The sequence below is a fragment of the Giraffa tippelskirchi genome, chromosome Y (genome assembly GCF_054371585.1).
Source record: "Giraffa tippelskirchi isolate mGirTip1 chromosome Y, T2T-mGirTip1v1.2.pri, whole genome shotgun sequence".
In the NCBI taxonomy this organism is placed as follows: Eukaryota; Metazoa; Chordata; class Mammalia; order Artiodactyla; family Giraffidae; genus Giraffa; species Giraffa tippelskirchi.
In genome coordinates this window covers 7,042,544-7,069,178 of record NC_137290.1, presented here as the reverse complement: position 1 = coordinate 7,069,178, position 26,635 = coordinate 7,042,544, and the positions used below count along the sequence as shown (strand labels likewise).

Genomic DNA, 26,635 nt, shown 5'->3' with positions numbered 1-26,635 from the left:
CACTGAAATTTCTCCAAACTAATTTCAACAAAGGGGTCAGGAAGTTCCTTTGATACTTTAAGAAAAATTAATACTAAACATTAAAACAATAAAACTGCATGACAAACTTTTTTATACAATAAACACTGGCCTATAAAGAAAGAAATTACTTTTCTTTCTTCCATTTCTATTTGCTGCCCATGGGTGACTTTTTTTTACCTCCTCTGGACAGAGTTCACAAGCTTTTGCCAGCGTCATCCTAGCACTATGTGATCTCTCTAAGAAATAACCATTTGATGTTTCATTGCTCTGAACTGGAGGAGACCAATTATTATATGTGTATTGTGGATTGCCAGTGTATGGTCTTCTTTCAAGTTCATCTCCAAGCCATTCTACTGCCCAGGTCCACTTTCTTTTAAGATCTCCATTGCCCTTCAAGAGAAAATAAAATAATTATGTAAAAGAATACAGAAAAATTTTAAATGTTAACTTAAAATGCTGACTCCAAATTTTCATGATTCTTTTCTTGGAAAGCATCCATTAATTATGATCCAGATTACAAAATTAAAAAATTCTCACCTGTAATATTTGGTAAGCAACAGGACAACTGCTAAAGAGAGCCACCATACATTTTATACACTGGTATGCTCTTTTTTGATAGTGATTCTTAGAGCGCTGGACAGTATCAAACAATCCATCTCTATCATCTGGGATTCCTTTAAGTGCATTATGAATTCTAAAACAGAATCAGATATATAAATTTATAGTATCTCTTAGCTAACATTTTGAAGTCTACTTCCTATATATTCAATATATCTTTTAAGTCTAGTGTTAACTACTAAGTCGGTCCCATTAGTAAAGTCACTTCACTGATGAGAAAATAAATACAGAAGTCAAACTACTGTCACACAGCTAGCAATATGGGGAGGTGACTAAGTCTGACTCAAGAGTCTGAAGTTCCACCAAATTATTCTCAATCCAAAATGACTTTGCTTTACAGTAATTAAAATGAATTGCTGAAACAATTAATCAATACTAAACTGCTCTCATTAAAATTACCATGAAGTATGTCTTCATAACTGCTTCAGCAGAGAACAGACTTACTTAGATCACTACTTCAAGATAGCATTTCAGAGTGTAAAGTCTAGTTTCTATGGAAGTGATACAATCCAGCAGTACAAAATTAACCTGAATTCTGATTATCAGAACACACATGGTAGGTCAAAACTATGCTATTAGGTTGGTGTAAGAATTATTGTGGCTTTATTTTACACTGTTGAATTTTGCTGTTTGATACTGCAATACATTTATAAATATATGTGGTTATGATGTGCAAAAGAATGAAACTGGAACACTTTCTAATATCATGCACAAAAATAATCTCAAAATTAAAGATCTAGATATAAGACCAGAAACCATAAAACTCTTAAGAGGAAAATGCAGGCAGAACACTCTCTGGCACAAATCACAGCAAGGGCCTCTATGACCCACCACCCACAGTAACAGAAATAAAAACAAAAATAAACAAATAGGACCCAATTAAACTTAAAAGTTTTTGAATAAAGATGGAAATAATAAGCAAGGTGAAAAGGCAGCCATTAGAATGGGAAAAAGTAACAGCAAATGAAATGACTGACAAAGAATTAATCTCCAAAATATACAAGTAGCCCATAAAGCTCCGTATTAGAAAAACGAACAACCCAATCAAAAAATGGGCAAAAGAATGAAATAGACATCTCTCCAAAGAAGACAAACAGATGGCTAAACACATGAAAAGATGCTCAACGTCACTCATTAGAGAAATGCAAATCAAAACCACAGTAACATATCATCTCACATCAGTCAGAATGGTCACCATCAAAAACTCTACAATGAATCCTGGTAAGGGTGTGGAAAAAAGGGAACCAACCCTCTTACACTGTTGGTGGGAATGCACACTAGTACAGCCATGATGGAGAAGTGTAGAGACCCCCTAAAAAACTGGGAATAGCACTGGCATATGACCCAGCAATCCCACTTGGTTTGGGCACACACCAAGGAAACTAGAACTGAAAGAGAAACAGGTACCCCAGTGTTCATGGCAGCACTGTTTACAATAGCTAGGACATGGAAACAACCTAGATGTCCACTAGCAGATGAATGTATGAGGAAGTTGTAGTACACATACAGAGTGGAATATGACATGGCTATAAAAAGGAACACATGCGAGTCAGTTTTCATGAGGTAGATGAAACTGAAGCCTATTATACAGAGTGAAGTTAAGTCAGAAACAAACACCAGTCTATACATTAATGCATATATATGGGATTTAAAAAGCCAGCAATGACGATCTTAGATTCAAGGCAGAAAAAGAGACACAGATGTAAACAACAGACTTTTGGACTCTGTAGGAGAAGGTGAGGGTCAGAAGATTTGAGAGAGTAGCACTGAAACATGTATAATACCATATGTAAAATAGATGACCAGTGTGAGTTCAATACATGAAGCAAGGTACTCTGGGACAACCCAGAGGGATGAGGTGGAGAGGAAGGTGAGAGGGGGGTTCAGGATGGGGGGACACATGTGCACCTGTGGCTAATTCATGTTGAAGGATGGCAAAAATCATCATAATATTGTAAAGTAATTAGCCTCCAATTAAATTTAAAAATAACTAAATGTTACATATCCTTTTAATGCCCATTTCTCACTTTATGTTTTTTTTCTAATGATCTATTACTTGCTTTTATATTTATTTCAGACTAGGAAATGATGTCACACAAAAAGCAATTCAGGAGATTTTCTTAAAATTTGTGTTCCAAATGGGTCAAAATGGGTCATAAAGCAGTGGAGATAGCTCACATCATCAACAATGCATCTGGCCCAGGAACTGCTAATGATTGTACAGTACAGTAGTGGTTCAAGAAGTTCTGCAAAAGAGATGAAAGCCTTGAAGATGACGAGTATAGGGGTTGGCCGCTGGAAGCTGACACCTGAGATGATCATTGAAGCTTACCCTCATACAACTCATGAGAAGTTTCCAAAGAACTCAAACTGACCATTCTATGGTCATTTGATATTTAAAATTGGAAAGGCAAAAAAGCTCAATACATGGGTGCCTCAAGAGCTGACCAAAAATCAAAAAAGGCTGTCATTTTGAGGCGTCGTATTCTTTAGGCAACAACAACAAACCATTTCTCGATCAGATTTTGACATGAGACAAAAAGCGGGTTTTATATGACAACCAGCAATGACCAGCTCAGTGGCTGGACTGAGAAGCAGCTCCAAAGCTCTTACTAAAGCCAAAACTGCACCAAAAGCAGGATATAGTCACTGGTGGTCTGCTGCCCATCTGATCCACTACAGGTTTCTAAATCTTGGCAAACAATGATATCTGACAAGTATGCTCAGGAAACTGATGAGAAGCAATGAAAAACTGCAGTGTCTGAAGCCAGCACTGGTCACCAGAAAGGGAGCAATTCTTTTCTGTAATAATAGTCAACCATGCCCAACCACATGTCGCACACCAACGCTTCAAAAGTTGAATGAATTGGGCTAGAAAGTTTTGCCTCATTTGCTGCATTCACCTCACCTCTCACCAACTGACAATCACTTCTTTAAGAGTTTCAACAATTTCTTGCAAGGAAAAAGCTTCCACAACCAACAGGAGACAGAAAATCCTTTCTAAGACTTCACTGAATCCCACAGCATGGATTTTAATGCTATAGGAATAAACTAACATTTTTTGTTGGCAAAAATAGCTGATTTTAATGGTTCTTATTTTGATTAATAAAGATATGTTTGAGTGAACTTATAATCATTTAAAATTCATGGTCTGAAGCGGCATCATATTTGCACCAACCTAGTAACTTTGGCCTCCTGATGCTACACACTGACTCACTGGAAAAGATCCTGGAAATAGAACTGCCATATGACCCAGCAATCCTACTGCCTGAGGAAACCAGAATTGAAAGAGACATGTGTACCCCAATGTTCACTGCAGCACTGTTTATAATAGCCAGGACATGGAAGCAACCTAGATGTCCATCAGCAGATGAATGGATAAGAAAGCTGTGGTACATATACATAATGGAATATTACTCAGCCATTAAAAAGAATACATTTGAATCAGTTCTAACGAGGTGGATGAAACTCGAGCCTATTATACAGAGTGAAGTAAGCCAGAAAGAAAAACAATAATACAGTATATTAACACATATATATGGAATTTAGAAAGATGGTAACAATAATCCTAGTATAGAACAGTCTTTTGGACCCTGTGGGAGAAGGCAAGGGTGGGATGATTTGAGAGAACAGCACTGAAACATGTATATTATCATATGTGAAACAGATTGCCAGTTCACGTTCAACGCATGAGACAGGGTGCTCAGGGCTGGTGCACTGGGATGACCCAGAGGGAAGGGATGAGGAGGGAGGTGGGCGGGGGTTCAGGATGGGGAACACATGTACACCCATGGCTGATTCATGTCAATGTATGGCAAAGCCACTACAATATTGTAAAGTAATTAGCCTCCAATTAAATAAATTAAAAAAAAAAAAAAAAGACCCTGATGCTGGGAAAGACTGAAGGCAGAAGGAGACTTCAGAGGATGAGATGGTTGGATGGCACCACCAACTCGATGGGACATGAATTTGAGCAAGCTCCAGGAGTTGGTGATGGACAGGGAACTCTGGTGTGTTGCAGTCCATTGGGTCGCAAAGAATTGGACATGACTGAGCAACTGAACTGACTGAACAAGAACTTGTTGAACTGCTAATGACAAATGATTTAATTTCAGCTCTAGCCAAACCTTAACATAATATTTTATATAGTCGACTGATTCTTGTTCTCCTCAGTAGACAATCTGTAAATTACTTACAGATAAAAATATATCTTCTTTAGTATCAGTACCTAAACAGAAAATATCTAGAAAAAAATTCTCTTTTATATCATTTGTTTTACTTAATAGCATTATATCCCAAACCAAAAGCAGGGATTTTTTTGTTTTATGTATTCTGTTTTGCAATATACATTCATAATATTAATCTTTTTGAGAAATTATTTCAGTAATTTTTCAAAGTCTCATCATTCCAGACAAAAATAACACACTTAGGCACTGTTTAGCCTGGAACACTTGCAGTATTGTAGCGTATATTATATTTTTATTCTTTAGTTTTGAAGTGATAACAAAGTGACATCTGTTTCTGCCACACTGACATTAGTACCAATTGCTTTTTTAAGCCATTATAATCAACATTGTTTTTGCCTTTTTTTTGTTCTGTTGGCAATGACAGTGCTTGGCATATAGCAAGCACTTTGCTTAAGATGGTAAGAATCCCACATTAGTTTGCTCACAAAACCCCACTATTTTTCACAATATTTAAATAAAATGTAAATATTTAAACGCAATATTTAAATCTTTTACTATTTTTATTTCCTTCGGAGAAAAAGGCTATGATGTGACTGATGAGTTTAAAACACCTGTAAGATGAAGTCATATACTAAGCAACATATGCTTTTAAGTTCTCTTAAAAAGTAAAAAACAATATTTTAAAACAAATTCTGGTTAAAGCAAATTAAATTACTAAAACAAGTATTAAGACAAATTAACAAATTCTATCAAGATACCAAAATAGGTACTGAATAATAAATGAGTATAGGATGTAACATTTTTGTTTCATGGTGATTTGTATCTTCATTTAACACTATTTTGGGCTTCCCTGGTGGCTCAGCTGGTAAAGAATTTGCCTGCAATGCGGGAGACCTAGGTTCAATCCCTGGGGTGGAAGATTCCCTGAAGAAGGGAAAGGCTATCACTCCTGTATTCTGGCCTAGAGAGTTCCATGGACTGTTTAGTCCACTGGGGTTGCAAAGAGTCGGACATGACTGAGTGACTTTCACTTCACTTCACACTGTTTTGACAACACTAATTTTGATTTGCTGGTAATCTAAGATAGTAAATTTGGTGTTACTTTCAAAATAATAATTTAAGAAGTGGAATATTTCCAATCCCCCTGAAATGTGAGATTAAAGTGATTAAACACTCTGTTCTAAAAATTCAGAATGACCTTATGTCATTCTAAGGTCGTTTTACTTCTAAATATTTTTTCTTTCATAATTGAGATTTTATAGGTTGCTTTGAGGATCAGTACACAGACATTCAATCCAACACAATTCTTAGCACACCTACCAAAAATGTAAAAAATCATGTACTTGTTAATCAAGTTATACAAGGGAATTCCAATTAAAATCTGGAGGCAAATTTTCCTTGACAGGATTATCAAATACCGGTATCTTCAAATACTGATATGGTATTACATCATAAGTCCCACTAATTTACAACTTAATATCATATACAATACAAACTCAAATTATCAATCATTCACATTATAGCAACAAAGTTATTAGAAAATCACATTACGAGGACCAAAGATGTTACAGAGTGCACAAAAATTTTTTTGGTTATTAGAATGACTAATTGCTGGCAATATGTATACATGCTTGTTTCTAAAATCAACTATAATCAATCCCTGTGAAGAGCAAAGTGAGGATCAGTTGGCAGAGTTGGGCAACTAATTCTACATAAGCATTTGTAGGCTCAATTTTACTTCAAAGAACACAGCAGAATTTTGGGAAACATTAGTTCCAAACATTACTCTTGACCCCAAATATAGTAATAAAACTTCCAACAGGCAAGGATAATTGTTAGATAACTAGATGTTACTTAGTGTAATGAATTTAAAAACATATGTAGTTCTAAATGATTATTATTTTTCTACATTATTGGCAGAATTTAAAAATTTATGAAAAGCTTATACTACTCTTAGTTAAAAAAAAGTAAAAAGCATTAAGTGGAAGGAAAAACAACTAGTAATAAGCATAAAACTGGTTTTAAGAGAAAATAATAACAATGAAATAAAACTATGATGGGAAAACATTTCATGCACTGTGCTGTGCATTTTTAAGAGATTCAAGAAGTAAAATTATATTTGGCTACTAACAATTTCAGTTTATTTTTAGAACCTACAAAAATATCATTATTTTGGTAGCAAAAAGTGTATCCACCTGTGAGCCTGCCAGGAATCCTCTATCAGTAAAATCTGCAGAAGTAGATCCAAATATGGCCGAAGTTCATAGGTGTATGAATATGCAACCTAAAAACAGATGGGACATAACTGAATTTCTTATTTAAAAGACTAATCAAATTATAGGCATATGAATGTTTATTTTCTTTAACCTGCCAGAGTAGTTCACTGAGGACTGTAGATGAGAACTGAGGATTCTCCCAGCAGCAAAAACGAAGTAATTTGATGGTTTCCTCTGAGTTACTACAGTCTTCAATAATTTTCTTCACATAGCTTGTTCTCACAAATAAAATGTCTGCCACATTCTGCTGAATTGGCATTATAGGCTGTGGTAAGTTAGGGTCACCGAAAGGATTGGGAAGAGGGGGATTACCTGGAACAGATTTGTCATCAGTGAATAACCAATAGATGCCTTTGCAAAACTGTAATACTAAATTTTTTATTTAAAAAAATATGAATTAAGTGTTCTAAATACAAACAAACACTCATAAGGGTAGGATATACTAAGATGATAAGATGCAAAAATATAAATGCTGATACTGAAGACAAAAGAAAATTAAAGTTAAAATTCTTAAATCATTTCAAGTCTACTAATTTTATCACAGCAGGTGGTGAATTTTGTAAAAGGTCTCAAACTCATAAAAAAGCTAATTATATATATACTAAATCATATAATCTCATTTTATAAATTTCAGAATTTTAATTAAATACTACAGAAGCCTACCATTATTTTTAAACTATTATAAATAACAGGACATATTACTTTACCATTGATTGAAGATTGCATTCTCGATGAGACATTGCAACAGCGGATCAGTTGAGACACTAATGAGTATAACTTGCCTAATTCAGCATACTGATATTTGATTGGAGGACCTGGTCCTTCATCTAAAGACACGAGCATAAAGGTAGCAGGTACACTCAATTTCAGAAGCTGTGTCTTTTCTGCCATACCTATAAAAAAGGGAAGAGAAGAATGTTTATCAAAAACAAAAGCAACAATAGTAATAGCAAGTGCTGCTTTAATAAATAAATATGTAATATGGCTGCCGATAATTTTTATGACTGAAGCTCATTTCTTTTGATTAGACTATATGTAGAAATACATATAGAATACAGATGGAACAGAAAATACATTGATTTACTTAAGTTAAATGTAACTATCCCGAATATGACATAGTGACATGACTCTGGTATTACAATTATATACTAAACTAGAGAAAAGTACACTTCATAGAATCTAAAGTGACCAGAAGAGACTAAATAGTATTTCTCACAACAATGAGATAGGATGACAAAGACAGAAACTGTTAAATGGGAAATAACATCTCTTTTGGAATATATTTTTTCCCATTCTAGAGAAATCTTTTTGGGGAAAAAGGCCTATTTCCTACTGCTTTTTCCCTAATTATTCCATTCAGTTTCTCTCTAATTCAGGTTTGAATTAAGTTCAAATCTCATTCAGGTTTGAAGGTAAAAAACAGTTCTCAAATTCAACTGTTTCTTCGTTCTTTAATCTTTTACCTGGATTCTCTCACCTTCATTTTTTATTTGCTCTCACCTCCCATGCGTTTTTCTTATTTTCTCCCCTTTCTATTTCGTACTGCTACTTGTGGATTCTTTGCTTCCCCCCTCGGTTTAGAAGTTCATTTTCTCCAAAGTTCTCATTCTACAACATCTTCTAATACTACTTATTTTTTTGTAGCTAAATCTATACATATGCATACATGAAGATGATCTGAAATTTTGGATGCATGTATCTCAATGTTGATTGCACTGCTTTAGTAAGGTGCGCAACACGCTTTTAAAATCTGTAGGCTTAGATACATTTCCTCCATCTAGGTTTCCTCTCAGTAAATGTCAACAGTGTTCTCAGTTTCTGAAGACATACTCTGAACTTATGTCTTCTCCCTGCTTCACTCAAATACGTAATCACCAAGATTTGCTGATTCTCTCATTAAAAACTCTTGAATATTCCAAGTGGATCCTTCCTATTGCCAATTCCATAATATAAGGGCAATAATGATCTCTAGCTATACATCATTATATTACAATCTCTAGTCTTGTTCCACTACAATCCATTCTAGTCTACAGAAGCACAATCTTTCTAAGGTAAACCTCATTAACAATGTTATGATGACTCTCAGTGCCCTCACAGTAACCTGCAGACTCTGTTACAAGACCTGCCAAAACAAAATATACAATGGAGAAAAGACAATCTCTTTAACAAGTGGTGCTGGGAAAAATGGTCAATCAACTCTAAAAGAATGAAACTAAAACACTTTCTAACACCATACACAAAAATAAACTCAAAATGGATTAAAGATCTAAACATAAGACCAGAAACTATAAAACTCTTAGAGGAAAACAGGCAGAACACTCTCTGACATAAACCACAGCAGGATCCTCTATGACCCACCTCCCAGAATATTGGAAATAAAAGCAAAAATAAACAAATGGGACCTAATTAAACTTAAAAGCTTTTGCACAACAAAGGAAACTATAAGCAAGGTGAAAAGACAGCCTTCAGAATGGGAGAAAATAATACAAACGAAGCAACGGACAAACAATCTCAAAAATATCCAAGCAACTCCTGCAGCTCAATTCCAGAGAAATAAACGACCCAATCAAAAAGTGGGCCAAAGAACTAAACTGACACTTCTCCAGAGAGGACATACAAATGGCTAACAAACACATGAAGAGATGCTCAACCTCACTCGTTATCAGAGAAATGCAAATCAAAACCACAGTGAGGTACCATTTCACGCCCGTCAGAATGGCTGCTATCCAAAAGTCTGCAAGCAATAAATGCTGGAGAGGGTGTGGAGAAAAGGGAACCCTCTTACACTGTTGGTGGGAATACAAACTAGTACAGCCACGATGGAGAACAGTGTGGAGATTCCTCAAAAAACTGGAAACAGAACTGCCATATGACCCAGCAATCCCACTGCTGGGCATACATATTGAGGAAACCAAAATTGAAAGAGACACGTGTACCCCAATGTTCACTGCAGCACTGTTTATAATAGCCAGGACATGGAAGCAGCCTAGATGCCCATCAGCAGATGAATGGATAAGGAAGCTGTGGTACATATACACAATGGAATATTACACAGCCATTAAAAACAATACATTTGAATCAGGTCTAATGAGGTGGATGAAACTGGAGCCTATTATACAGAGTGAAGTAAGCCAGAAAGAAAAACATCAGTACAGCATACTAACACATATATATGGTATTTACTTAATCCGTAAAGATAACCCTGTATGCAACACAGCAAAAGAGCACAGATAAATAGAACAGTATTATGGACTCTACCGGAGAGGGCGAGGGCAGGATGATATGGGAGAATGGCATGGAAGCATGTAAATTATCATATGTGAAACGAATCGTCAGTCCAGGTTCGACGCATGATACAGGGTGCTTGGGGCTGGTGCACCGGGATGACCCGGAGGGATGGGATGGGGAGGGAGGTGGGAGGGGGGTTCTGGAAGGGGAAAACATGTACACCCATGTTGGATTCATGTCAATGTATGGCAAAACAAATACAACATTGTAAAGTTAAAAAACAGATAAATAAACTAATTTTAAAAAACAAATAAATAAACTCAAAATGGATTAAAGATCTAAATGTAAGACTAGAAACTATAAAACTCCTTAAGGAAAACATAGGCAAAACACTCTGACATAAATCCCAGCAAAGTCCTCTATGACCCACCTACCAGAGTAGTGGAAATAAAAGCAAAAATAAACACCCAGTTGTGGATGTGACTGGTAATGGAAGAAAGGTCTGATGCTAAAGAGCAATACTGCATAGGAACCTGGAATGTTAGGTGCATGAATCAAGGCACGTTGGAAGTGGTCAAACAGTAGATGGCAAGAGTGAACGTTGATATTTTAGGAATCAGCAAACTAAAATGGACTGGAATGGGTGAATTTAACTCAGATGACCATTGTATCTACTACTGTGGGCAGGAATCCCTTAGAAGAAATGGAGTAGCCATCATGGTCAACAAAACAGTCCGAAATGCAGTACTTGGATGAAGTCTCAAAAACGACAGAATGATCTCTGTTCATTTCCAAGGCAAACCATTCAATACCACGGTAATCCAAGTCTATGCCCCGACCAGTAACGCCGAAGAAGCTGAAGGTGAATGTTTCTATGAAGACCTAAAAGACCTTTTAGAACTAACACCCAAAAAAGATGTCCCTTTCATTATAGGGGACTGGAATGCAAAAGTAGGAACTCCAATAAACACCTAGTGTAACAGGCAAATTTGGCCTTGGAGTACAGAATGAAGCAGGGCAAAGGCTAATAGAGTTTTGCCAAGAGAACATACTCGTCACAGCAAACACCCTCTTCCAACAACACAAGAGAAGACTCGACACATGGACATCACCAGATGGTCAACAGCGAAATCAGACTGATTATATTCTTCTGCAGCCAAAGATGGAGAAGCTCTACACAGTCAGCCAAAACAAGACTGGGAGCTGACTGTGGCTCAGATCATGAACTGCTTATTGCCAAATTCAGACTGAAATTGAAGAAAGTAGGGAAAACCACTAGACCATTAAGGAAAAAAGTAGGCTACTCTAAAAAGGATATAATGAAAATGATAGTTACTAATTGGTATTGATTTAAACAGAAGAATTTTTAAGTAAACAACTACGTACACTTTCATGGATTTCAATTTATTTTAACCAAAACATATGCACAATAGGCCAACTTCTTTGGGAAGTGATTCTTAAACCTGAAAGGTACAACCACCTGTAATCCTTCAGAAAATACAGATTTCTTTTCCTAGTCCTAGGAATTCTGATTCAGATAGCATGATATGTAGTTTGGGAATAAGTAGTTTTTTAAAGCCAAATTTAAGATAAAACATGAACATAATCTATGACCTTAAAGACTACTGAAATAATAAGTGCATAAATTATCTTAGAACACAACAGGAGAAATGCCATTAAAAAGTTATACATGGGGTTCCTAGATTGCTCAGTGGTAAAGAGTCCTCCTGGTAATGCAGGAGACACAGGTTCAATCTCTGCTCTGGAGGAATCCCACATACCACAGAGCAAGTAAGCCCATACACCACAACTATTGAGCCTGTGCTTTAGAGCCCAGGAACTACAACTATTGAGCCCATGTGCTGAGACTACCAAAGCCTGTACACCCTGGATCCCGTTTCACAACAGAAGCCACCACAATGAGAAGCCTGCATACCACAACTAGATAATAGCCCCTGCTCACAGTAACTAGAGAAAGCCCATGCAGCAAAGAAAATGCAGTACAGCAAAAAATAAAAAACTAAATATTAAGGAAAAAAATTATACAGAAAATCTGCAAAGGATTTCAAGGATAAACCTAGAATACTGCTTGATTAGTTCTCAACAATGCAATAAATGATTTCCTCATTTACTATGTAAATACAAAATAACACATTAAAAAGAATCATGAAATTCTTACCCAAATTGGCATACATGACGAACAGATTGAAATACTGCTGTAAATGACGACCATGTTCAGACACTTCTCTTCTCAGGAGATTTAACACTGCTCTTAGTAGGTGATCACTCAAACTTAAATTGTCACATGCCTGTGAAGCATAATTTACTGTTTTATCAGCAACAAGATACAGAACAGTATACTTCTATTTGCATTAAAAGGGTATGTTTACAGATGATTAAAAGCATGTTCGCAGAAGCATCACATAGAATTTATTAAATACATTTGCTTTTTGAGAGAGGAAGAGCTGGTATAGATTTCGTATCAGATGTTTTATATGCTGTTTTAAGTGTTAGAGAATAATAAAATAAAAACCATGTGTAGCTTTATGCTAAAAATGTAGTCAACAAAAAAACTCAGCCTTTATAAAATTAACATTAACTGAAAACTTAGTACAGAGCCTCAAATAACTGAATAAAAGAAATTTTCTGTATATTTTAAAGTGCCCAATAACCATACCTTACTGTGAAACAATTTTAATGAACCCAATAATGTGTATGTACCTTCATATTCAGTACATATCTCAAACAATGCATGTTTATTAATTTCAAGTGGAAGAAAATATAATTTACACTTAAGTATTTCATAATTAAAGCAAACCTTTCAGTTACCTGACTAGAGGGTCCTGGAGATGTGAAAGATGAAGGACAAGGCCCATCTTGCAAAGAAAAATGTGCAATAAATACTATAAGTTTTGCAAATGCACCCCTCACTTCAGCACTAGGGCACTCCAGAAGGTATTCAGAGAAACGATTTGAAACACTGAAAAGCACATTATGAGCAAACCAAAAACGTACGTTCTTGCTGTAACGGAGTAGAATGCACAATGCATCATACCTGAAAAAGGAAAATAAACGAATTTTCAACACGGTGCCCCATTTTGATTACTATAGCGAACAAGTTTCTGTGAACCAAATAAAGAGGAAAAATCTCTATAATCAATCATCTTAGGGGTTTTTTGGGGTGGGGAGAGAGAGGGGAGCACACCATGCAGCTTGTGGGATCTTAGTTCTCTGACTAGAGACTGAATCCTGGCACTTGGCAATGCAAACACAGATTCCTAATCACTGGACTGTCAGGGAATACCCAGACACAGTTGGTTTTAATACAAACACCAGCCCTCTGACTTTTCTACTCCCACAGTCACAAAATCAATTTAATGAGAACTGTGTATGCAGGGGAATACAAATTTATTTAATAATCTCTTTTTGACCCAGTGATATCTCCTTAACATTTTCTAATCTGAGATGCTATGAACAGTTATCATATCAAGGTATTATAGTGTCTTTCATATCTTTATAAATATAAACTTAAGCTATTATTGTTATTTAGCTGCTCAGTTGTTTCCGACTCCTTGCAACCCCATGGACTGCAGCTTGCCAGGCTCCTATGTCCATAGAATTTTTCAACAAGAATACTGGAGTAGGTTGCCATTTTCTTCTCCATCGATCTTCCCCACTCAAGGATCGAACCCCCATCTGAGTGGGTTTGACTCTGCATCGGCAGGCAGATTGGCAGGCAGATTTTTTACCACTGAGCCACTAGGGAAGCCCAAACTTAACATACAATCATTTAAAATTCCTCCACCTTTTTAAACGTAAACCAGTATCCATATACCAAAGACTTAATAAGCATTTTAAATATACAATTTCTCTCAACACTACTATCAAGACTTTTATCTTATATTTAAAATTTGAAATGATTCCCACAGTCAGGAGAAAATAAAGCAATCTAATCATGAACTTTACCAACTGTAAGTACAAAGTAAATAAAATGAAAGCCATGTACCAATCACTGGCAGGGCCACGGACTATTTTCTTGGTGTGAAATCCAGTGGTAAAGAGGAACCTAGCTGCAAGCTGAATGCTAATCATAGTAATTTCTTCGGCTTCAGGCAATAAGTAATCTTGTCCTTCAATAAAAAGCACATTAACAATCAAACACAATCTTTGCCTAAAAGTGCTTAAATAAATGCTATCTTTTTTTTAATTTTAGGTAAAAGTAATCTCCAGCGCTTATCTCAGCACTTAACCAATCCATGTTTCAAACTAATGCTGAGTCAAAACTCTTAAGTTCAAGTTTTTCTGTCTCCAGATACTGACTGCCACTATTCAAAAGTATGGGTAACTTAATTAACTGGCACTGAATATGCTGACACATTTAAAATAAAATGAGACTAAATAATTTAATGAAAAAACACTTACCTGGAGCAGGGCTTAAGTAAATACCATTACATGTAAGCAAGTTTTTCACAAACTGAAAATACTCTAAACTGTACTGCATTCGGTTATGCATGAATTGCACATTTTGTTTTCGCACACTTCTCTCAATGGCTGGTGACATAATCTGATGGGGTTTTGTAATAGTTAGCTCTGATATATATCTTATCATTTCATCTTCTTGGTCTACTGTGTCCATTCGTTCATAAAACAGTATATAAGCATTCCACCATCTTTTCTGCCTTCTGTATGACATGCGTTTCATCATATGATCAAATACTTCTCCCATGTACTCTCCACCAAAACACTGATTTTTCATTTCTTCATCATCATCCATTTTACACTCTGTTACATCTCCATCATCAAATTTATACCAGCGATTTCTGTCACCATCTTTGCCATTCCTCTGAATGATGTAGGAGTAATAATGTCCACCACTTGCTTGACCACTGTGTACAAGCACCCCCACAAGTCTGTATCTTGTGCTTCCTGTTGTATCACTTCCAGACTGTTCATTCTGTTCCATCAACTGACTCTCTGGGTTTACATTATCTCCTTCCAGCTTTGCAACACCTGGTACTGTGTAAGGTTCCATGTCCAGCTCTCGTGGAAATTCAAAATAATCATTGAATTTAATTGCACATTCTCTTTCCCAGTCATAGTCAAAACGTTTCAATTGAATAGCAAGAACAGGAGGCAATTTTTTAATTAGCAACCGTTTTACTGTATCAACCTACAATAAATATTAAATATAATTGAATGTTCTTCTACAAAACAAATAATAAAACAAAAAACCTTATAATAGTATAATTTAAAACTTTATAATCAGCTAAATTTACAAATCTTAATAAACATAATTATTCACCACCACTTTTTCAAAATATTTACAGCAAACCTAAAAAATATAATCACGCATATGCTGCAAAGTGATACCCCCCCAAAAAAGGTGACAGACAAAACTAATGACTATCTGGTTCCCACTGTCACTGCTAACTGATTATGTTACATTTCTTAACTTTATTTTTATGTTAATGAGTAGAATCTGCTATGAGCAAACAGGAGAAATAATGTAAGTAATAATACACTAATATATACAGAGTGCAGTGCCAGATAACATACTACCATGCTGCATTTAATTCACACCATCTCCTGGAAAACTGCTACCAAATTCCTTTCTTTAAAATACACAGATTAAGAGCAGCTTGTGAAGAAGAAACTGCCCTAGCAAAAACTGTATCAAAGATATGGGGATGGCTTTACAGGCCACATTTTTAATGCTGTTAAAATTCAAACAATGCAAGTAACTTGGAGATGAGAGGGTACAGTGAGTCCAGAAAAACATTAACTATTTTTAAAATAGTATGTATTTTCAAACACATGTACTAATTCCATACCACAGGCTGTTTAGGTGGCCACAAATAAAATTAGTTGGTGGGATTTTACAATCAGACCTGATCTTTTAAAACTGCACGCTGTTCTAAAAATCTGATGTAACCAAATAAAATTAACACAGTTGTTCTAAAGTTGAAAAATAAGCCCAAGTATGAAAGGGGAAAAATATTTTCTGTTAGCAACTCTTCAGGTTTGAGGAATTCAATGCTTATGGGATTCAGGAAAAGAAATGAAAAGTTACCTTTGTAAACTACAAGAAAAAAATCACTTTCCTAATCTATAAGGACCAGTGATGTTAACCTGTCATGACTTCTAAAATTATTCACCCAATTTAAAGGACTTTTCTCAATTTATTATTACTTTCTTTCAATATCACTTCCCTAACAAATCTTTCTTAATCAGTTATCATGTTGACAACTATTACAGCAGAGCAAAGGTAAACTTTGAGGGTGAAAACAGCTTTGATGTCTCCCAGATGTTAAATGCAATCATATTTACTTTAAAATAAGCACAACATACCTTTTTATCACATTTTTCACAGCGATAAGCATTTGCACCTTCCAATAAATCACCTTTGATATACTGTTCCAAAGAATCAAGAAGGTTTTGGTGATTTCTAATATCTACATTCAGAGTTGTAAAAGATTCTTCACACTCATATCTGAAGAAATTATTTAAGAAACATTAAAAGGATTTATTCTGTCGCTTATTTTCAGGAAAAAAAACCTGCTAAAGACACATACCTGTCACTGTTTTACAAATACAGAAATGAGAAGGGGTGGTAGTGATGGTGCAGAGATGAACAGATGAGATGAAGAGATGAATATTGTTCAGTTTACTAGGTAGAGTATGATTTGAAGCCAGGCTTTCCTGACCTCACTGCTTAAGTTCTTTACATTTTTTTTTTAATACTGCTACCTGTGTTGAGTAGTATTGATTTACAGGAAGGAAAAGGTAAATACTTATCAGGTTTAGAAAAAAAGGCTAGTTATGAACTGAATTTTTAAATATTCCTCTATTTATGTAATATAAAATAGCAACTAATGTTTAAGGCACTTAGAGGCCAAGTTCCAGCCTAAGGTATGATACAAGTTCAACTATCCAACGTACTTTTACAACTCTAGTATTGTGTTCTACAAAACTGTAAAAAAAAATTACAGTGTGTTAAGTAATGTGGTTAAAAGTCAGCAACCCACATTGTGAAGATTTTCTACAAAAGCAGCTTTCAGAAACTTCTGATGATACACTAATAAATTGTGAAAATACATTCTCAACTAGGAAATCAACTGATCCAACCCATCTATCAAGAGTGCCTGGAATTCCCTATTGGTCCAGTGGTTAAGACCCTGTGCTTTCACTGTTGAGGGCCTGGGTTTAATCCCTGGTCAGGAAATAGATTCCACAAGCCATGGGTGTGGCGGCAAAAAAAAAAAAAAAGCCCACTATGTGTAAAGCATAGAGGATACTATGATTTAGGCAGTCCTTCATATTTAGAAGCTTGTAGTACAGAAAGACAAAACAATGGAAGTACACAACAGAAGTATTTATTATACATGTTCATACTGTGACAGAAACCTGTCCATGGAGGAAAAAATGGTCTTAGGGGATGAAGACTTCATCTACAGTTTGGTACACTCTTAAAAAACCCAACGTTCTGTAGTACTAGAAAGACTCAGGACGCTTACATACTCTTAAAACATCTAAAATATAAAATCTAGTCTTGCTGGAAATGTGTACTTCATTCGCATAATACACGTGTCAGAGAAAAAGAATTTACAAGTACTCTGAAAAATGTGTAAAAAAATTGAGGACTGATAGGTGACAAAGGGCTGGATTTTATTGGTCCCCTAATGTAAAATATCTTTCATAAGAATCCAAATTGGCCATGCTAGGTGAATAAATATCTCCCCATACTCCAAATGAACAGCACTGTAAAAAGAATTTCTCATTTATGTGATTTTATCTTTATTTTCTTAGTTGCAAAAATGTCTGCTTTATTCACTCATACCAAACTATTATAGAACAGAACAGCTTTAGAAATACTATCATTTTGTTTGTGTGAGAAAGGATTTCATACCTGTATCATGTGAATGTGTAATAAAACTTCCACAACAGGCATAAATGAGTGTTCATCATTAAACCTTTTGAATTATTAACAAAAGTTAGTTATTTTCATCAGGAACCTGTAATACGTTAATCTCTTCTAATCTGCTCCAAAACACAGAAAAATACTTTGTCAATTTCTGCTACTGATGTGATGTGCAAATATATCTAATGTATCTTAAGAATGGTAAGAATCAACAGTAATTTAAAATTGCTACATGAACTACTACTCTAGACCCATCACTAACCTTCTAAATTTACTGTATTTTTAATTACTTACTTATTTAAAAAGTTTTGTTGGGTAACTAGCCAAACTCCAAACACCCAGGGATACATGCTGGAGATTAACTACTAACAGTTAATGAGTGTTTTACTATATGCCAGGTGCCATCTGCAAAAATTCAATTTTTTCTTTTTTTGCTGTGCTATGTGGCTTGAGGAATCTTAGCTATCTGACCAGGGATTCATCCTGTACCCCCCTGTAGTGGGATCAAAGTCTTCACTACACTGGGCCACCAGGGAATTCCCTAAAGTTACTGTTTTTCAATTATTATTTTCACTATAACCACCAGGTAAATATTCTTACAATAACTACAGATTTATGAATAAATGTCATTTTATTTCCTCAGATATGACAAAACAATGTAAGAGAAAGATAACAATACTGAGTAACAAGAAGAAAATGCCACTGAAAACAAAACACCCACCCAACAGTTGGGTATACCATAAGCATTTAATAATCGGTACTCTCTGCTTCCATACATAAACACTGGTGGAAATTTTATTTATATTGATACTACTAAAAAAAGAAAGACCAATATAAAGTACATATTAAAACTGTTAACTAGTACTTACCTATGTGGGCAGCCCTGGCAAATCTTCTGATCAGCAAAGGAACCTCCCAGGACTTGACTTAGCATGGCTGGATGTCCTAAAGCTTTTAAAGCTTCATCTAAACTATCCACCAAAGAATTAAAAAACTCTAAGGCATCATGTTGCTCACGAAGATTAACAGGCTCACCCCAAAGTCTAAGAGAAAAATAGATTAAAACAAAAGGTATTCTCTATTCCCAGAGTATCTGTTATTTTATTTTTCTAAATAGCAAAAATGACAATGACATTAGAAATGTGAGTTGAGGCTTTAATCCTTTTATATAGGAAGTAGGAATAAACCAGTACATATTATGTATTGGGTGGCAATGTAAAAAGATCTCATACTATAATTGTTATTACAGCAGCAAGCACTTAGAATGGTGTCTGCTTTATGAAACAGTATAATCATGCATTCTGAATTCAAGAGACCATTAACATGGAAAGGAAAAGTCTAACGTTGTATGGGAGAAGGCAATGGCACCGCACTCCAGTACTCTTGCCTGGAAAATCCCATGGATGGAGGAGCCTGGGAGGCCGCAGTCCATGGGGCTGCTGAGAGTCAGACACAACTGAGCAACTTCACTTTCACTTTTCACTTTCATGCACTGGAGAAGGAAATGGCAACCCACTCCAATATTCTTGCCTGGAGAATCCCAGGGACGGGGGAGCCTGGTGGGCTGCTGTCTACGGGGTCACACAAAGTCGGACACGACTGAAGCGACTTAGCAGCAGCAGCAGCATGTTATATGAAATATGGAATTTGTAATGACTACTTTGTTATTTACATCTGCTTAAATTTGGGGTGCTATACTGCAAAGTTCATAGCCATTTATTCCTTAAGTGATTGTTCCAAATGAAAAGACAAAGATTTGCTCTGTTCTAGAGTGAATGCATTTTCTGTAATGTGAATGGATTTAAAACCTAGGCAAACCAATTCTGAGAAAACAAAATATCAATTGTGTGTACACAAAATGAGAACTACTGCTATGAAAAGCCAAGTCATACTGGAAATCCTAAAACACCTAATTTAACATTTAAAGAATAACCTACACAAAAGACAGGGCTTCCCAGGTGGCACCTGTGGTAAAGGCCTGCCTGTCAACACAGGAATCGTAAGAGAAACAGGTTCAATACCTGGGTTGGGAAGACCCCTTAGAGGAGGGCATGGCAACCCACCCCAATATTCTTGTCTGGAAAAATCCCATAGACAGAGGAACCTGGTCAGCTATGGTCCATGGGGTCTCAAAGAGCTAGACATGACTAAAGTGACTTAGCTTGCATGCACACGCACACATAAAAAAGAAACATACCAGCTAGTACACATGCACACAAATGTAAAAGAATAGAAACATACTTATTTTTTACCAAAAGACAAGGCAAAATTTTAAACCTGTAAAGGAAGTTTATTTTATGTGTGTGATGTGCTTTTGCAATTTAAAAAACTGGCTGTTAATTTTAAAATAATTTTAAATTTATATACAGTAACACTCAATCTTTTAGGAGCAAACTATATGATCTTTACCAAACATAGACAATCATATAACAATTATTAATAGTACCACTAAGATACTAAATCATACCAATTCTCACACCAAATTTCTCAATGCTACCATGTCAGTAGTCAAGACTTCTGGACTCTTTCTCCTTTGAAACCAACTTTTTAAAGCTTTTCAGGAACCCAATGAAATTACTGTTTTTTGAAGAATCCTGAATTTGTTCTTTTAATTTTCTTTGTATTAGTGATTATGGTTTATCTTTTTCTACCATTTAAATTTTTTTAAAAATTAATTTTACTTTGCGATAACTGGAGAATTATCTGACTATTTTACATTCATACCAACAACAGGTGACCCGGACTCACTGCATCCTAGCCAGCAAGGTATGCCTTCATCCTCTTACTTTTCTTGGCTGTGCGCCATGCAGTTTGTGGGATTTCAGTCCCTTAACCAGGGACTGAACCCAGGTCCTTGACAGTTAGAGCTCAAATTCTAACCATTAGATGGCCAGGGAATTTCTTCCCATTCCTTTACTTTTAATTTACAGTATTAACTTTATTTTGAAATGTTTATTTCTCACTGTACTGGGTCTTCATTGCTGCACACAGGCTTTCTTGAGTTGCCAAGAGCAGGGGATACTCTCTAGTTGCAGAGTACTGGCTTCTCTCATTGAAGTCTGGGTTCTAGGGTGCTTAAGTATCTGCGGTTGTAGTGCACAGCACAAGAAGTTCTAGTCAGACCAATTAGGCAAGCGTAAGAAATGAAACATCCAAATTGGAAAATTCAAAAGATTCAACCAAAAAAACTGTTAGAATTTAGTTAATTTAGCAAAGTTGCAGGATTATAAAATCAACACTGGGACTTCCTGGGTGGTCCAGTGGTTAAGATTCCACCTTGCAATGTAGGGGATGAGAATTCAAACCCTGGTGGGGCAACTAAGACAACACATGTCATGGGGCAACAAAGTCCATGTGCTACAAGTACAGAAGCTTGCATGCCATAACTAGACTGAAGCCTGTGTGCTACAGTGAAAGACCCCATATGCCACAACTAAGATCTGACATAGCCATAAGTAAGTATTTTTAAAATCCTTAGAATCAAACAGTGTGGAGATTCCTTAAAAAACTGGGAATAGAACTGCCATATGACCCAGCAATCCCACTGCTGGGCATACACACCGAAGAAACCAGAATTGAAAGAGACGCGTGTACCCCAATGTTCATCGCAGCACTGTTTACAATAGCCAGGACATGGAAGCAACCTAGATGTCCATCAGCAGACGAATGGATAAGGAAGCTATGGTACATATACACAATGGAATATTACTCAGCCATTAAAAAAAATACATTTGAATCGGTTCTACTGAGATGGATGAAACTGGAGCCCATTATACAGCGTGAAGTAAGCCAGAAAGAAAAACAACAATACAGTATACTAATGCATATATATGGAATTTGAAAGATGGTAACGATAACCCTATATGCAAGACAGAATAAGAGACACAGATGCATAGAACAGTCTTATGGACTCTGAGGGAGAAGGTGAGGGTGGGACATTCTGGGAGAATAGCATTGAAACATGTATATTATCATATGTGAAACAGAACACCATTCCATGTTCGATGCATGAGACAAATGCTCAGGGCCGGGGCAATGGGATGACCCAGAGGGATGGGATGGGGAGGGAGGTGGGTGGGGGGTCCAGGAAGGGGAACACATGTAAACCCATGGCTGATTCATGTCAATGTATGGCAAAAACTATTACAATATTGTAAAGTAATTAGCCCCCAACTAAAATAAATAAATTTATTAAAAAAAAAAAATCCTTAGAATCAGTACCTAAAAATCAGTATGGAAAATTATTATTAATGCATATAGAATTTCAACTTTAGGAAGGTGAAAAAAGATAGTGGTATACAATTGTGAATGTATATAACTGGTGTCACTGAACTATATACTTGAAGACATTTAAAATGGTAAATATTTACATTTTACAAATTTAACCACAATAAAACAGTAAATTGAAGTCAAAAGAATTTCATTTAAATTTCAAATTTTTGAGCATCAAAAGACACTACTAAAAAAGGAAAAAGACAATGTGGGGGAAAAAATGTTTATATGTAATTTATCTAAAAACCTAGTATGATGACTATATAAAGAACTCTTGTAAAAGAACAACAAAAAGACAGTGCGTACCAGAATACAAAATACCCTAGAAAAAAAATTAACTGTCAAAAATAAAAAGATGCTCAATGTTATTAATTACAGAAATGTAAATTGAAACATAAATGATATACCACTTCACATGCACAGAAAAGTAATCATTAAAAACAAAAACACCAAAACCAAAACAACACAAACTCCCTACATATATTGGTATGAATGCTGAAAACCTGCACTCCTCACAGTCTGCTGGTGGAAAAATAAAATGATACAAAGAATGTGGAGGAGTCTGATGGTTCCTCAAAAGGTTAAACAAAGAATTACCACGATTCACCAAATACACCCCTTAGATATATACTAAAAGAAATAAAAACTTATGTAAATACGAAAACTTATAGGATATGAGTGTTCACAGAATTACTATCCACAACAGGTAAAAGACAGAAATCATCCAAAGATCCATCCATTGATGAGTGAATAACAAACAATGTGGATTATTCATAAAAAATGGATTATCATTTAGCTATGAAATGAAGTTCCAATACATGCTAAAACCGTGGTACACCTTTAAAATATGCTTAGCAAGAAACTAGACCCCAAATGTCATACTGTGATTGAATATATATATTCAAAACAGGCAAATTCATACGAAGAATGGTGGGTTTTGTTTTAAGAAGAGAAGATGGGGAATGATCTTTAACAGGCATGAAGATTTCCTTTTGGGTGGTAAGAATATTGTGGAAGAACACAGCTCAATAATAACACTAGTGATAGTACATTTTCAATGTGTTAAGTGCCACTGAACTGTGAATTTTCAAATGGTTGGTACAAAGGTTAATTTTGTTAGTCAAACTTTGCCAAAAAGGAAAAAACACACTGAGAACATAGTGTGTGTCCAGACTGTAGGTAGTACAAAAGTCTTTTTTAAATTGTGAGCTTCCCACCATTATATGGAGGGAATAACTGTAAAGGCAAAAATCAGAAACATCATATTTAAGTACACATTACAATTTAGAACATTAAAATACAAACATTTTAAGTTTGTATTACAATGAAAAAAAGCTTTACATATGTATGTATCTAGCTATACCTATAGGTAGAAATACACAGATACATATATGCATGTAATACAGTTTTGCTATCTAACTAAACACCAAAATCAGATTGATTATATTCTTTGCAGCCAAAGATGGAGAAGCTCTATATAGTCAGCAAAAACAAGACTGGGAGCAGACTGTGGCTCAGACCATGAACTGCTTATTGCCAAATTCAGACTGAAATTGAAGAAAGTAGGGAAAACCACTAGACCATTCAGGTATGACCCAAATTAAATCCCTTACGATTACACAGTGGAAGTGACAAATAGATTTAAGGGACTAGATTTGATAGACAGAGTGCCTGATGAACTATGGACAGAGGTTCGTGACATTGTACAGGAGACAGGGATCAAGACAATCCCCATGGAAAAGAAATGCAAAAAAGCAAAATGGCTGCCTGAGGAGGCCTTACAAATAGCTATGAAAAGAAGAGAAGCAAAAAGCAAAGGAGAAAAGGAAAGATATTCCCATCTGAATGCAGAGTTCCAAAGAATAGCAAGGAGAGATAAGAAAGCCTTCCTCAGCGATCAACGCAAAGAAATAGAGGAAAGCAATAGAATGGGAAAGACTAGAGATCTCTTCAAGAAAATTTGAGATACCAAGGGAACATTTCACGCAAAGATGGGCTCGATAAAGGACAGAAATGGTATGGACCTAACAGAAACAGAAGATATTAAGAAGAGGTGGCAAGAATACACAGAAGAGCTGTACAAAAAAGACCTTCACGATCCAGATAATCATGATAGTGTGATCACTCACCTAGAGCCAGACATCCTGGAATGTGAAGTCAAGTGGGCCTTAGAAAGCATCACTACAAACAAAGCTAGTGGAGGTGATGGAATTCCAGTGGAGCTATTTCAAATCCTGAAAGATGATGCTCTGAAAGTGCTGCACTCGATATGCCAGCAAATCTGGAAAACTCAGCAGTGGCCACAGGACTGGAAAACATCAGTTTTCATTCCAATCCCAAAGAAAGGCAATGCCAAAGAATGCTCAAACTACTGTACAATTGCACTCATCTCACACGCTAGTAAAGTAACGGTCAAAATCCTTCAAGCCAGGCTTCAGCAATACGTGAACTGTGAACTTCCAGATGTTCAAGTTGGTTTTAGAAAAGGCACAGGAACCAGAGATCAAATTGCCAACATCTGATGGATCATCGAAAAAGCAACAGAGTTGCAGAACATCTATTTCTGCTTTATTGACTATGCCAAAGTCTTTGACTGTGCGGATCACAATAAACTGTGGAAGATTCTGAAAGAGATGGGAATACCAGGCCACCTGACCTGCCTCTTGAGAAACCTGTATGCAGGTCAGGTAGCAACGGTTAGAACTGGACATGGAACAACAGACTGGTTCCAAATAGGAAAAGGGAGTATGTCAAGGCTGTATATTGTCAGCCTGCTTATTTAACTTATATGCAGAGTACATTATGACAAACGCTGGGCTGGAAGAAACACAAGCTGGAATCAAGATTGCCAGGAGAAATATCAATAACCTCAGATATGCGGATGACACCACCCTTATGGCAGAAAGTGAAGAAGAACTAAAGAGCCTCTTGATGAAAATGAAAAGAGGAAAGTGAAATAGTTGGCTTAAAGCTCAACGTTCAGAAAACTAAGATCATTGCATGTGGTCCCATCACTTCATGGGAAATAGAACTGTTTCCCAGTGTCAGGAACAGTGGGAACAGTGTCAGACTTTATTTTGGGGGGCTCCAAAATCACTGCTGATGGTGATTGCAGCCATGAAATTAAAAGATCCTTACTCCTTGGAAGGAATGTTATGACCTAGACAGCATATTTAAAAGCAGAGACATTACTTTGCCAACAAAGGTCCGTCTAGTCAAGGCTATGGTTTTTCCAGTGGTCATGTATGGATGTGAGAGTTGGACAGTGGAGAAAGCTGAGAGCCGAAGAATTGATGCTTTTGAACTGTGTTGTTGGAGAAGACTCTTGAGAGTCCCTGGGACTGCAAGCAGATCCAACCAGTCCATCCTTTAGGAGACCAGTCCTGGTTGTTCATCGGAAGGAGTGATGTTGAAGCTGAAACTCCAATCCTTTGGCCACCTCATGCAAAGTGTTGACTCATTGGAAAAGACTCTAATGCTGGGAAGGATTGGGGGCAGGAGGAGAAGGGGATGAAAGAGGATGAGATGGTTGGATGGCATCACCAACTCGATGGACATGGGTTTGGGTGGACTCCAGGAGTTGGTGATGGAGAGGGAGGGCTGGCATGGTGCGATTCATGGGGTTGCAAAGAGTCGGCCAAGACTGAGCGACTGAACTGAACTGTAATTAGATTTGCTATCTAACAAATAACTGAATGTAAGATTTTAAGATGAAAGCTCATCATACAGTAATCTGGAAGAATAAGAACAGAAATGTTGACTAGAATACTAAAAAAATCTTCAGTCACAGACAGGATAAAATTTTAATAAAAATTTGTATAGTAACATGTAAAGAGAAGATAGATATATTTGCCAGGTGAGAGAATTGAAAGAGGTAATGTGCATATTTGGTATTCAGTATTATAAAGGCAAATAATTTTTTTGACCTAGGTTGAGAGTTTAATCTGCAGAATACTTTCTTAATCTGACTCTTTAATAGGCATGAAGATTTCCTTTTGGAAGAGAATACATAAAAAAGTTATACTGAAAGATAATGGGGGTACTACAAATTTGTGAGTTTTTAAGAAAATCTATATCCTAATATATATATAAAAATTACCATCCTGACTGAAACA

General features: G+C 36.0%; 1 protein-coding gene across 2 annotated transcripts in view; it reads right to left on the bottom strand.

Annotated features, from left to right (window-relative positions):
- The window catches only part of LOC145537625 (ubiquitin carboxyl-terminal hydrolase 9X-like), a 159,312-nt gene that overhangs the window by 2,346 nt on the left and 130,331 nt on the right, over positions 1-26,635 (bottom strand). The window contains exons 33-43 of one of the 2 annotated variants that reach the window (XM_081568366.1): positions 19,118-19,291; positions 16,679-16,820; positions 14,753-15,500; positions 14,337-14,460; positions 13,160-13,385; positions 12,510-12,639; positions 7,810-7,995; positions 7,194-7,414; positions 7,022-7,110; positions 559-715; positions 199-411 (exon numbers count right to left, since the gene is read on the bottom strand). In XM_081568366.1, the coding sequence (XP_081424492.1) occupies positions 199-411; positions 559-715; positions 7,022-7,110; positions 7,194-7,414; positions 7,810-7,995; positions 12,510-12,639; positions 13,160-13,385; positions 14,337-14,460; positions 14,753-15,500; positions 16,679-16,820; positions 19,118-19,291 (2,410 nt within the window). The remainder of the gene's footprint in view (positions 1-198; positions 412-558; positions 716-7,021; positions 7,111-7,193; positions 7,415-7,809; positions 7,996-12,509; positions 12,640-13,159; positions 13,386-14,336; positions 14,461-14,752; positions 15,501-16,678; positions 16,821-19,117; positions 19,292-26,635) is intronic. The other variant, XM_081568367.1, reaches the window with a different exon arrangement.